Source organism: Phalacrocorax carbo, chromosome 3 (assembly GCF_963921805.1).
Source record: "Phalacrocorax carbo chromosome 3, bPhaCar2.1, whole genome shotgun sequence".
In the NCBI taxonomy this organism is placed as follows: Eukaryota; Metazoa; Chordata; class Aves; order Suliformes; family Phalacrocoracidae; genus Phalacrocorax; species Phalacrocorax carbo.
The window spans coordinates 62,336,077-62,349,412 of record NC_087515.1 but is presented as its reverse complement, the minus strand read 5'-3'; the positions used below and the strand labels follow the sequence as shown (position 1 = coordinate 62,349,412).

General features: G+C 38.6%; 1 protein-coding gene across 4 annotated transcripts in view; it reads left to right on the top strand.

The window, feature by feature from the left end:
• PHACTR2 (phosphatase and actin regulator 2) overlaps positions 1 to 13,336 on the top strand; it is a 143,417-nt gene that overhangs the window by 87,922 nt on the left and 42,159 nt on the right. For all 4 annotated transcript variants that reach the window (XM_064447127.1, XM_064447124.1, XM_064447126.1 and 1 more), the window contains exon 2: positions 4,861 to 5,028. In XM_064447127.1, coding sequence (XP_064303197.1) covers positions 4,861 to 5,028 — 168 coding nt within the window. The remainder of the gene's footprint in view (positions 1 to 4,860; positions 5,029 to 13,336) is intronic.

The window sequence follows — 13,336 nt, the reverse complement described above, 5'->3', positions numbered from 1 at the left end:
ACAACACACCAAACTCTGTTAAAACACCATTCAGAGAAGAATTATTAAACAGCAATTTTATAAGACGTTCCCTCCTAGATTACAACAAAGTCTGTCTAATAAACTCTGTCTTGTTGGGACTAAATGGGGATGTGGACTAATGTGAGAAAGAATCTGAAAACTGTTCAGAGTCAGTGAAAGATTCTTCTACAGACAAATCTTTTGAGTGTACTCCTACTGTAGCTAGCTTTGACCTTTTTTAAATCATCAGTGACTCATATTACCAATAGTAAACTACAAGCAAGGAATTTTGTTCTCATAACTATTAAAATACAGTTCTACTAGAAAAAGAATAGCATGTAGACATAAGGGGAAGGGGGGAAGTGTCCCATATATCTTGTATTACTCCTGGTATTCAGTCATGAGGTTAGATTCTACTACTGACTTTCCACTTTTACTGCCAAGAGCAAAAATACACAAAAGCAGAAATACAGGACCACTTCTGGCATAAATGTAGCCCTCTTTTTCTGATCATGAATGCTTTTTAAGTCAAAGCTTTTAAAAAGCTATTTACTTGAGAGGAATCTATATTAGACTTGCTTGAAATGATCTGATGGCTAGTTTTTTGTTGCATTTTGCATTTGTAAAGTTAGCTGTAATTTCTTACCTGAAGAAGGTATTAGTGTGTGTCAGTGCCGACATGAACGTCTAAGTGCTGACGTGTACCATGCCCTGGGAAAACTGTGATGAATACACATGCCTGCTTCAGCTGCACAACATCTCTGGAGATCATTCACAGCAGAAAAGTGTCTCCTAGGCAGCTACAGAGATCAGCATTACTTAATGCAAGTAGCCTTCCTAGGATAAGATGTGTTCAGGCATTTCTATCTTTGGGTGTTTCTAGGAAAGTTTTGGTCATCCATAAACTGATCTAATCTTTGCTGGCTGCCCACAAGCTCAGGGAGAAGCTGTCCTTTTTGTATCCTTCATCTAGCTTATGGCCTGTGCTAGCGTGATTTGGCTTCACAGTATCTCAGCATTGTTGTTGGTCTTTTACAAGATCTCTTCTTTGCATGGCATCAACATGCATGGTTGATATACTTACTTCTTATCCTTCTTACTTCTTATCCTTCTTATATATACTTTTATCCTTCAGATGTAAAATCTACACCCAGGGCAAAGGACTGGGATATAACAACGTATCAGGTAGTAGAGTCAAAAGTCCTAATGTCAAACTTAATAATTACGTTTATTGAAGGCGACAAAGTGACTCACTGGCTTTTTTAAGATGGTGGGAAAAAGGCAGGACTTCAAGACACTGCACAAATAAAAGAATAACACAATTGATTAAGCTCTTCTAATCTTGGAAAGCTGTTTCCTTTCATCTCAGTGAATATGTATAACGTTTATAATGATTAATACATAAGTTCTCTGAGGTGAAAAATACACCACTTTATTCTTAAATAGTACATGACCTATAAAGAAAACTGTAAATCTTAAACATCAATTTCCTGCTGAGTGTTTCAAAGATGAGGAGTAATAGCTTTTGAAAAGATCTTTCCATAAATGCTCTGGAACGTCATTGCTGAAATAGTTTTGGGCTTTTTTTTTCCTAGGCAGTTTATTAATTGGTAAAATGTGCTACCTTATGATTGCTTTTGAATATAAATAAGTCCTTTTTCCTAGAAATGTTACTTTATCTTAGGTTATTTCTGAAATAAATCTATGGTGTTTGGTCATACTTATTCTTCCTTTCTGGATACATATTTTGGTCCTCTTTTCAAATGAAGGCACTAGTACAAGGTCAATGGTTTAGTAAATTCCCAATTATGAGCACTTGTTAAACTCATTCGATAAATCAACTCCTCATCTTTTATTGTCAGAAGGAGTTAATGTTGAATCCTGTTTTCAAAAGGTGCAGTCTTCCCAAACAGAATTAATCACCACTAAATGGATCCCTTTTTTCATATGTTAGCTCATTTGAAGCAGGCAGATTTCTTTAGCTAGGATGAATATCATTATTTCAGAGTTAAACATCTTCAGCAGAGGGCAGAGCAGGGACTGATGCAAATCCATGTTTCTCTGTGGGCAGCTATTGGAGCCATGACCCTCCTCCAGTTCTGCTGGTAGGCACTGGAGGAAAAAATTTAGATGAGGCTTTTGTGAAAGTGGTTGCCTGCAATGGACTAGACTCCATGACCCAGGAGGATTTGAAAAGATCTATGTTAATAAAGACCGTGCTGTCTGTCACCAGGGTGCAGGCTCTTCACATCAGTAACCCAGCTTTTCTAAGCCAGTAGACACAAGAACATGAGTTTTGTCCCGCTGCCCCCAAGGAGCGGGTAGCTTTTCCCTCCAATGAGACAATGGGCTGCCTCTGCCAGTGAGATAATGCTTGGCTCCTGTCCCAGGACAAAACCCTTCAGCCACCAGATCCTGGTCTCTCTGCTTCAGCGCTTCACTTCTGATTCTTTGGATTTACTAGTGCAGATTTCAGAGAGCAACTGTGTCTTTCCACATCACGTAGCACCATGGGAATCTTGACTGGGAGGGACCTTGGGTGGTCACTCAGTCCAGTCCCTCAACTGGAGTAGGACTATTACTGACAGTAGGCGAGGTCAGCCCTGGCTCACCGGCTGAGCCTCTAAAACTGCCCAAGACCTCTTCCAGTCCTGTGCCACTCACCTCCTGGAAGTGTTTTCCTTACGTCTAAGCTGACTCTCCCCAGCTGCAATCTGTGGCCCTTGCTGCTCCTTATATCAACTGGAATTACCAGGATAAATTTAGCCCTCAAATCTTTGTAACTCCCCTCCAAGTAAAGGTACTTCTCTCTCAGATCCACAGTTTCCAGCAGGGGCTTCTGTATTCCATAGGGGGTTGTACAACATGGGCAGCGACTGTAAGCCTAGACAAAAGTGTGATCCGTAATTCCAGGTGAGGCACACCCCCAGGGGTCCTTCTGCTGTCCCATGCCTCTCTGTCAATGCAGAGCTGCGTGCTGCCTTCAGTGGTCTTCTCAGCCCCACCTCTCACCCGGCTTCTCAGGGTCTGTAGGGTGGCAGCTGGTTCGTTTTAAGGGAGTCTCATCTTAAACCTCCATAAAGATCGCTCTGTGATGTTATCTAGGATGCAAAAGTGAGGAAGCTGGGGTTTTATACTTGTGCAAGGGGTAGATGTGTCTGGGTCTTTACCAGAATCTTGGCTTTTTACATTTAAAGCCCATTTGCAAGCCTTTCTTCCATCTTATCTCCATGTTATAGACCAGAAAGTACCCAAGGAAAACACTTTTTAAAAAGCTTTAAATTCCAGTGCATCTGAATAACAGTAATTTATCGTGAAGAAGCTTCGCATCTCTCTGTTCCATCTCTCTGACAGTACAGGATTTATTACATTTTATAGCATAACTCAGATTTATTGATTTAAATGCTATCATTTTCATACAAATTTATCTCTGGTTTTAACTTCATAGATTTCAATGAAATTATACAATGGATCTTTTTTCCCAGTACTTTATTTCAAAACATTGGAAATAAAGTTTCTTGGGCTCTGATTGCATGACATCAGCTTTCTCACAGAATAGATTTTTATTTGGTTTTTTTTTTAGCATCCTGGATCAATCTAAAGTCTAGGACAAATATAGGACTCATTAAATGCCATTTGTCTGAGAAACAGAATAATAAGATTGTACCATGATGTTATGTGTCTGAATATGTATCTTTTTAGCAGCTAGGACACAGGACCAGGATTCAGGAAGCCATTTGGCAAACACAAAATTAAGCACTTAACAATTCTGTACTTCATATTTTCCATCTGTAAAATGGGGACAGTGATATTTCCTTCTCCAAATAGCACTTTCTGATTTAATGATCTCTGATTATCATTATTACTGTTGACAGTGGCATCAACTCTGTTCCGAATTGGTTATAATTAGAATGTTTAGATGAATGAAAGCAATTACAGAGCCCTTATGCTGCAAACATTTAAGTCTGTGATTAATTTTATGTACGTAAGCGCAGTTACTTCAATGAAGCTGCTCACGTGAATGAAATTAAGCACATTTGAAGTGCTTGCAGGACCATGAATGCAAGGCTCTACGAAACCTCAGTTCTTAAAAAGAAATAACAGTATTAAAAAGAGATAACAGTAGACTTCTCAGGGAAATTTCTGGGAAATTTATTTTAACTGTATGCTACAGTGTGTTGTGGAATGGGTCTTAATTTGGTTCACAAAACTCCATGTTACAGCCATCGATGATAAATATTGGCTTTCACATCACTCAATATGTTTTTGCAGAAAAGTAATCCTTCTTTAAATTTTGGCTACAGCCCAAAAGCTTATTGTTAAATACGTTTTGTTAATAAGAAGCCTGACTCATGGCAGGCTGTGCTGTGAATGACTGATTATCAGGGATATCAAATGGACCTATTTCCATTCTACTGCCAGAACAGTAATCTTTAGAGCTTGTTTAAGAAAGAAGTTGTTTTACCCAAAAGAAATAGTTTGTGTTTTTCACGTTGTAAGGGTTTCATTTTCCATATGGTGACATTTTCTATAGGGAAGAAGTCACCCAAATATTTGTCGAAAGAAATTCTCCAGTAGCAATGAAAACCTGCAGAAACATGTGGGTGTGCCAGATGCGTGTCATGAGAAGCACGTTCTGGGCTGCTGCAGCTGAGGTGCCAAGCAGCAGTGATGGCCAGGGCTAGGTGGGGACTGGCTTGTGACTACAGGCTGCAGTCAAGTGTCTTTTGGCTGCCTTCTGGAACAAAAAAGGCATGGACCCACACACAGCCTGTTGCAATCGGATAGTGGAGGAGTTTAGTGTCGGGTACCATTTTGTTTCCCATCCTTCAGTTACCTTTACTTTTCTTGTTTATACAGTTGATGGTTTGGATAAGGCTTCAATCGCTAACTCGGATGGATCAGCCCCAGGATCCCAAACTCCCCCCTTCAAGAGGAAGGGCAAACTCTCCACCATCGGCAAAATCTTTAAACCTTGGAAATGGCGGAAGAAGAAGACTAGTGACAAATTCAGAGAAACGTCAGCAGGTATGTCTGTGACCCTTTGGTGGCAAAGAGTAGAAAACACTGTGATAGCTTTGCAGAGTAGTATTTGAAAAGCTTTTGGAGCTTGTTAGAAGGCAGGGATTATTTCAGCACAGTATTTGACATACAGAAAAACAGTTTGATCCTTGACAAGGGAAAATCTAACCGTGTTCAGCTTCTGTCCTGAACCTGTCACCAAAAATATGTAGTTTATTTGTTTCCTATACATTCTATGTGATATTCTTTTGATGTTGATAGTATTCTTTTTTTAAACTAAGAAACACTATGCTCTGTATTACATATCCTCAAATATGTTGGAAGTGTCTCTATGTCCTCCTAATAGTCAGTGACTTGGATTATGAAACAAACCTTGCCTCATGGCGACAGAATTTTGGTCTGTTCAGAGGGCAGAAGCAGACGTGGCTGTGCCCAGCAGAGAACGAGGACCAGCTTTGCGACCACTGCCTTCGTACGGGCTGCACTACCCCTTCACCCCCCCATTGGCAAGGCTTGAAGAATGGTTTGAAATAAAATGCTGATTGACTTGCATTCCTTCTGAAAAAGAGGAAGATTGAGGGCTAGGATTCAGTTAGCTAAACACAGTTGCTTGGTGCCACTTGAGATGCTCTGAGGTGTCCTGGCCGCTCTCCCAGCAGGTTCTACATCATATTTGCCATCCCTGTGCAGGTATCTCCAAAACCCCAGGGCATCTCAAGTGGCTGTAGACACCCACGTTTAGGAGACTGCATGCCACCCTGCATATATGTGTGTGTGTCTGTGTGTCACAGATCTGGCCAAGCTTTCTCCAGACAAATCCCAAACTTCCGTTTTGGGATTCAGACATTTGATGCTGTGCTTTTCTAAACTCAAACTGAATCAGAGTCCAGGGAGCATCTATGAGCTCTTCAGATTCATTACCAAAGTGCAAGCTGTCTGTCCACTGTGTTCCATGGCTCTAGGCAGTAAAACCAATACTAATCACTTAAAGTGTCCTCAGAGGCTCTCCTGAACTCTTAGGAGGTCACTGCTTGACATTCTAAACACATAGCAACCCCTGACAATTACAGCAAGGAGCTCTCTGGTTTTGCAGTGTAACTTCTAAAACATGCTCTGTTTACACAAAGGCAAAAAGAAGACATCTTCTCTGGTGCCATCATCACTCCAGATACCAAATGAAGTTTTGGAAAGTCTTTCTGAGATCTTCAAATCCTTCTTCCAGGCGCTCTTTTTTATTTTTTTTTCTTTTTTAAAGATTTTATTTTTTCTCCTGGGTACCCTGCAGCAAAACCCCCACAATTTTTTCCACTGTGGTAATAAAAAAAAATCCGCTCAGTCTGCTATCTCCTTCATTGCTTCCAGTTTCCTTCAGCTTCTCCAGTACTTTTATCATACTGCTGGAGCAAAGCTATTTCTAGTTAACGATTCCTGAATGTTCTGCAGGTACTGTTGGACAGGTATGTGATTTTATATGCAGTGAATTCTCCAGAATAACTACCGTTGATAAGTGTACACAGATTCCCCAAACTGTCACAACAGATTAGCAGGTGTTAAATCATTATGCCATTAAATAATTATGCATATGTCATTTTGCAGTTATTTTTTACGAATCAGTATCTGGTAAATTAATGTTAGATACAGTATTACTTATGTTGTACTGTCTTTCTTTAGAAGGCCTCAGTGCAGTCTTACAAGCATGACACATCAATTCTTATAATACCAAGGCAAAGCATGTGTTTATATTTCTTTTACAAAAGGAGGGAATTGGGCACAAAGAAGTTAAGGTTAACATTTCCAAAAGTGCCTCTGTAGTTATTTGCTTGTACTTAATTTGCCTGTCTTGTTTATAATGGTGTGGTTCCTCAAGTCCTTTCAGGAGTGTGGAGAACCCACAGTTCCCACTGGTACTGACTTCAGATGGAGTTATTAAGGACAATTTATCTCAAGGAGAGCACCTGAAAAATGGAGGTGCCTAATAGTAGGTGTAATGGACAGAGAACATTAAATAATTTCAGAACTGTAATGAAAGTCAAGCTTTAAAATTATGCTATAGATAAAAACAGACAAACTTTGAGCCACAAAATATCTTTTTTCAGGTGCTATACAGCTACAGTAGTTTGTAATAAGGGTTGTCATGTCTCTCCCTGAACCTGCTACATCGATATACCTAGACCATCAGAGCTAAGGTACTAGTAGTATTACAGCAGAATACGTGTAACATTCTACATTCTGAGTCTCTGGTTTTGCCACTGTGTGCTCTCAGTGCATAGCTGAATTTATTACTCTTAAGGAAAAAGTAATTATTGGGAAGCTGTGTCCATCTTAACTTCCTCAAAACTAATTTTCAAGTGATAATTTGTCTTCCCAGTTCTCTCAGCTGTGTCTCTGTACTTCACTGCCTCCTGTGTACTGGCACCAGTTTTGTGATGAGCAGATCACAAACCTGATCTAGCTAAAAACAAACCCAGCAAAACATAACACGAAGAAGTATTTTTTACTTTTCTGCAAAGGTTACCACTTGCATTTGTGTCTTAGCCTTGTGATTACTATCAATAAAGTGCAGTGAAGCAGAGAGGAAAAACAGAGCCGCTCTTTTGGATGACTTCTTAAAATTTAGACAACTGGATTTTTTTCATTTCAGCTGTGGTTTTGCGACACTGCCTTTCAGGTCTGGAAACTAAAAGAGTAGCATAGACCACCTTGTATTTTTTTTCAAAGTTAAAGCTTTATTTTGTGATCAGTCTTTTATTGAAAATGGAGAGCACCAGTGTGCTGAACAGAAATCCATAGAAGTTAGGAGAGTTTGCACTATAAATTGGCAGAAGAACAGATTTGGTGGTGAAAAATAAGTATAGTCCATAGATCATATAAGTGGGAGCTCTTTTGGTCAATTGAATGAATGATTATATGTAATTATGTATTGTAAAGTGGAATTTCATTATCTGCACAATAAAGTGTCTCTGTAAATGGAGTAGCGGATGGGAAAAGTTTAATGCAGGACGAGGTAACACTTAGTTGACTAACTGAAGTCCCCAATCTAAGTCCAGTCACAAGACTGGACTTTGTATTTAGTAGTCCTTCATGGCAAAAAAGCAACCAACACAATTGGTTCAATAAGTGCTTAATGTACCTTGTGTATCTAGAAGTATCTTCTATATAGACTTTTAAATTATCCTGAAAAACCTTTCATTTTTTACTCCATTGTTTATCTAGCATCCTGCTAGATAATGGTGTAGTACATACTCAGGCTCTTACATAGTAAAGGCTGCTATTATATTTACTAACGTAAAACAGCTAATAAACCACAAAACCATTATAATGCTCTGAATTATGTAAACTAGAGTATTTCAGTGCCTATATCGTTTGTGAAGAGTAAATATACAAAATTCAATGCACGTCTTGGCAAACAGAACGTAACGTTATACAAGAGGTTTGTGAATTTTTTATATTTTTTCATTATTCAGTAGATTGATGTTTTATAGAGTATATATGCTTTATTTTTAATAAAGTTCTGCTTAATCATCCTGCTACACTGTAAAATTCAATCTATTTGGGTGGAATTATACAAACATAGTGACATAGGGAATTAATTTCGGGTTTTCAAAACTTCTGTATTATTTTGTACATTCAATATATCAGCTTGTATTTGTATGCCCCAGTTTACATGCATTTTGCCAACCATGAGAATATTTAGTGATTTTTATTTTTTTTTTCTTCCTTAAAATGAAGCTCTGGGAGTTCTGTAACATCTGAAAATCTTGGCTTTCACCAGCAAGACTGGCTCACTAAGCTAGGGAGAAGGAAAGAAAGTAAACCTGGATGATATTAATTTTAAGAGTGTTAAAAAGAAAGAAAAGGTTCCCAAATTATTTCCCCCCTAAATTTCTTATAGGAGTTTTACCCCGTGTGACTCTTAACATGTAACCTACAAATTCAGGCATTTTGCTATATGACAGTTCCCAGAGCTTTTATGTTGAGAAAGAAGAATGTATCTAAGTACTGATTAATCCCTACAGAGCAAAGATTTGGAGTACATCTTCCAGGCAAATATAGTTTATAGTCTTGCTTAGGTGTTACTGCTGTTTACCTTCCTATCTTCGTACAAAGCTTTTTCTTCCCAGTCTGGCTGTACTCTCTGTCCTACGCTAGCAGCCAGTTGTGGCCTAGGTAGATCTTTCATTCATGCTGATTGCCCAGTAGTGCAATTAGTGATTGCAAGTAGTGCTAGTAGTCCTCTGCCTTGGCCAGAAATGCAGATGACCTCTCCACATATTTCCGTATAGAGAATAATAGGGATTAATTGTACTGTTCTGCAGCACTAACTATAAGGAGTTGTGTCTCCAGAAATCGTAGAAACAGACAGTGTGCAGTCCCCGGCTGCATCATTAATAAGCTGTAGCTTTTCAGTGCAAATCAGGTTAGCTTGCAGCGAAAGCATATCTTTACATGTTTCGGGACTATTTCACTGTCAGGAAGCCCCAGAGCTATAAGGAGATATTAATTCGCTTTTCAACTTTACGTATGTATGTCATCACTTATATTTGTGCATGTGCTTCCTTTGAGGCTGGAATTTGAAATGAAAACTTGTTTGGATTGCATTCATCCTGCCTCAGATGGTAGTTTCAGGGGAAAAAAAATTAAAAGTAGTTATCCCTGTATTTCTTGAGGAAACAGACCCAGGACCAAGGGAGACTGAGAAGATGCATTTATTGGCAAGTTGCCCCTTGCTACATGCTGACTGACACAGCAGAAGAAATTTGCTTGTCTAACTAGAAAAAGAAATGGGAAATATTCCATACAAAATAAAAATCCTACAGGAAATCCTCTTCCTCAGACTGCTCAGTCAGACATGTATTTACATTACAGAACAGGGTATGTGTACGTACATGTGTGTACGTGCATCTTACATGCAGGAAGCTGATTTCCTGGCCTGAAACCATGGGACAGTACGATGATCGTCCCATTTATGGCCTATTCTCTTAACAGGGCTACAACTTGATAAATTTGTATGCAGCTGAAGAAGGAGTTTCTTCTAAGGCAGAATGTGGGCTATTGGAAAGAGCTTTTATTGCTGTATCTGGGTTTTCAGTAGGCTTTTCGAAATAGATTCTTACTACAGCCTTGCCAGAATATGTGCCATGTAGTGCTTTGACAAAAATCTCATGTGACTCTTATGCTAGCAACTGAAAGATGTTAATAAACAGCAAACACAACAAACATCAAAAAAAGATGGAGGGCTAGATGTGGAAGTATTTGTGCCGATGTGGGAATGATGGTTGGAATTTTTTCATTTAGCAGCATATTTTCCATGCTGTATCTCAGCAAATCTGTTCTCTGGGCACTGATAGTATATACTCTGCCTAGAGGGCTTTCAAAATTAAGTAAAAACAAACAGAAAATGGCATCAGCTCAAGGGTTTCTCCCCTCCACAGTGTTTTGCTGTGAGGGAAAAGAAGGCAGCAGTTTGTGTCTTGGCACAAAGTAGATGCCACTACAAAGCTCTGTTGCAAGAGTATCTATAGACAGGGAGCAGAAGGTGATTTTACCTCTTACTAGGTCAGAGGAAGATTAAAAACTGGAATTCTTTCGAGCTTCTCTTGGAAGAGAAAAACTAGAATCTGGAGAATATCCAGAATCTCACAGCACTCTTTGAGTCAGAGAATGGGTTTTAAGACTGCTTGAGGTTTGTAGTTGCTGACTATCACTAAGCAGTCTTTTTTGAGGGGTTAGGGAGGGAGGGATGGAAACTGGGTTTTGAGGTAAACTGTTCTTATGATTACTGTTACTATTATTTGTATTGGGCCAAAAATACAAATGTTTGTGGGATCCCTTGGACGAGTAAGATTTACTCAAGTAAATGAGGGCTGCATACAGTGTGACAAATTCACACGCTTCCTGACAGTTACACCTGAAGTCAGGGGAAGCTTTGCTTTTGACTGCAGTAGGAGAAGGATTTTGGCATGAGATTTCTTGAGTCTGCTGGAGCACAAAGTCTGAGAGTGGAGCCCACTTCATCTCAGCCTTCCTCAGCAGGCAAGGACTGATAACCAATTACACTGACAGTCAGGACTGACTTGTTTGTGTAATCAATCTTAATATGTACATGTATACAGATGGAGAAATGGTTATTTCTGTTTTATTATTGCTTAATGTTATAAACAATATGTTGATGTTAATGTTGAAATGTTATATATATTCACACTTTTCTATATACACATATATATCTATATATCATATATATCACAGACATATATTAAGATATATATATTCACAGATATCTATATATATACACACACATTATTATATACCCATATGACAGAAAAGATTTGTAGTAATAAGATCAGCTGGTCACTCAGCTTACGGATGTCCACATGATGGTGGTACAGCTAACAGTATTTATCATATATTTGTTCCAGGATACTACTAGTCATCTACTCCTGAGTGAGGAATAGGTAATAGCTTGTAAGGTCAGAGATTGCAAAAATGATGATCAGCAGGAATAGAGAGACAAAGGTACGCTTATGGGAGAAGCAAATGGGTAGCATATCATGGCAAGTTCTACTAGAAGAAGAAGAATAGAAGAGAGGTAGGTCTGGAAACCAAAGATAAGAAGTTTTAACTTCTCAAGTAAAGGAAAAAGACCCAGGTGATGAAGTCATGACAGAGGTGGTGAGAGGAGGGAGCATGCCAAGCAGATCAGTGGTGGAAGCACTGAACTACAGTTCTCTTCCTGTACAGAACTCAGGAGACTGAACTGTTTCTAAGGTGACAAATAGTGAAACGCATCCCAGGCGGTTCAGGTAGATGATAACTGTTTCTACAGTTGTCTGTTCTATTAGCTCAGCAGCAGATGGCCAGTGCTTGGAGCTTCACTTCTGTTGATTAGATACTTTGAATCATAAGTCGGCAATTCAGCTAGAATTCTTATGCTTTGGGTTGGTTTTTTGTTTCTTTGCTTTACTTCTTTATCACAATTTTAATGTGGGATATTACATGTGAAAAGGTACCTCAAATTAAACACTAACAAATGTCAGCATGTTTGATAATATGACTTAATCTTTCTATGCCATAAGTTGCCTGTCTATACAGTCATGATAACACCTTTGCGTATCTCGCTTGGGCATCAAGGAGAAAAGCATGTTGTCTTTGGTTCACTCAGTTGCTGGGATGACGTTTGGGAAAGCTTAGAGTTTTTTGTTCAAATGAAGGTTTAGGTTGTTCCTCAGATAAGGTCTGGGCCCCAGGTTGAAAGGTAAGGTTAAAAATTTAGGCAAAGAAACCATTCATTGAACACTGTGCAGACTGTATCCTAAACAAGGCAGGGATGGCAAGGATAAAATATGTAACAAGCAAATAAAAGCTGTACCATCTGCATACCCATCAACCTTCATTCAAACATTTCCTGACTTCTGAATGCTTGACACTGTAACTCTCTTAAAATAAGAGAGTTTACTGAAACATAGCAGTAGTCAAACGTGATTATCTCAGCTGAGTAGTTTGAGGCCCTTAAAGCTCAGTGCAGTTGGGCTGTGGTAATCAAAATACTTCTCTGTGTAAATGTGAAATGTATTGTATAGTCCAAAGCCTGTAATAAGCAATAAATTATAATAATGAGTCCACTCTGGCTAAATAGCACCCAGTATAGGTTCATAAGCAGACAGGCTACTCATTCCTCTTATACAAGGGGACATATTACAGTTGGACTTGATGATCCTGGAGGTCTTTTCCAACCTTAATGATTCTATGATTCGATATTTTTGGTGTCTTTGATTTAAATAAAAATTATGCCTTGTCTTTGTAGGAATTAAAATTATAATATTCATAGTGAATACTAGCATGATTTCTAATGTTCTTTCCATGTGCCAAACAATATTTTAAATAAATTATCTTTTCAAACTGAATTAACTGAGCTTAATCAGTTTAAATAGAAACACCACTAAGGCCTAGCATTTTAGATGATGAAGGATTGGGGCTTAAGCTTCTTATCTCTTCATATATTTTCTAATCTGTGAAATGGAGATAGTTATGTCTAAGGGATGTTATGAAACCTATGTAATGTTAATGAAATGCTTTGAGGTCTTCCAGTAAAGGCATGAGGAGTTAATGTCTTTTATTGCCAATTGACATTTTCCATGATCATTAATTTGATACAGTTGTTAATTCCATGTTGTAGAACTGACAAAATATATCATCCTGAAAACTAGAGAGAGACATTGATGGGGGTCTGAGTCAATGTTCTTGAACTTGATGGAAAGAGCATCATTGTTTTCAAGTGGTATGGATTAAGTCCCACAAATAAATCTATAAGAGAGAC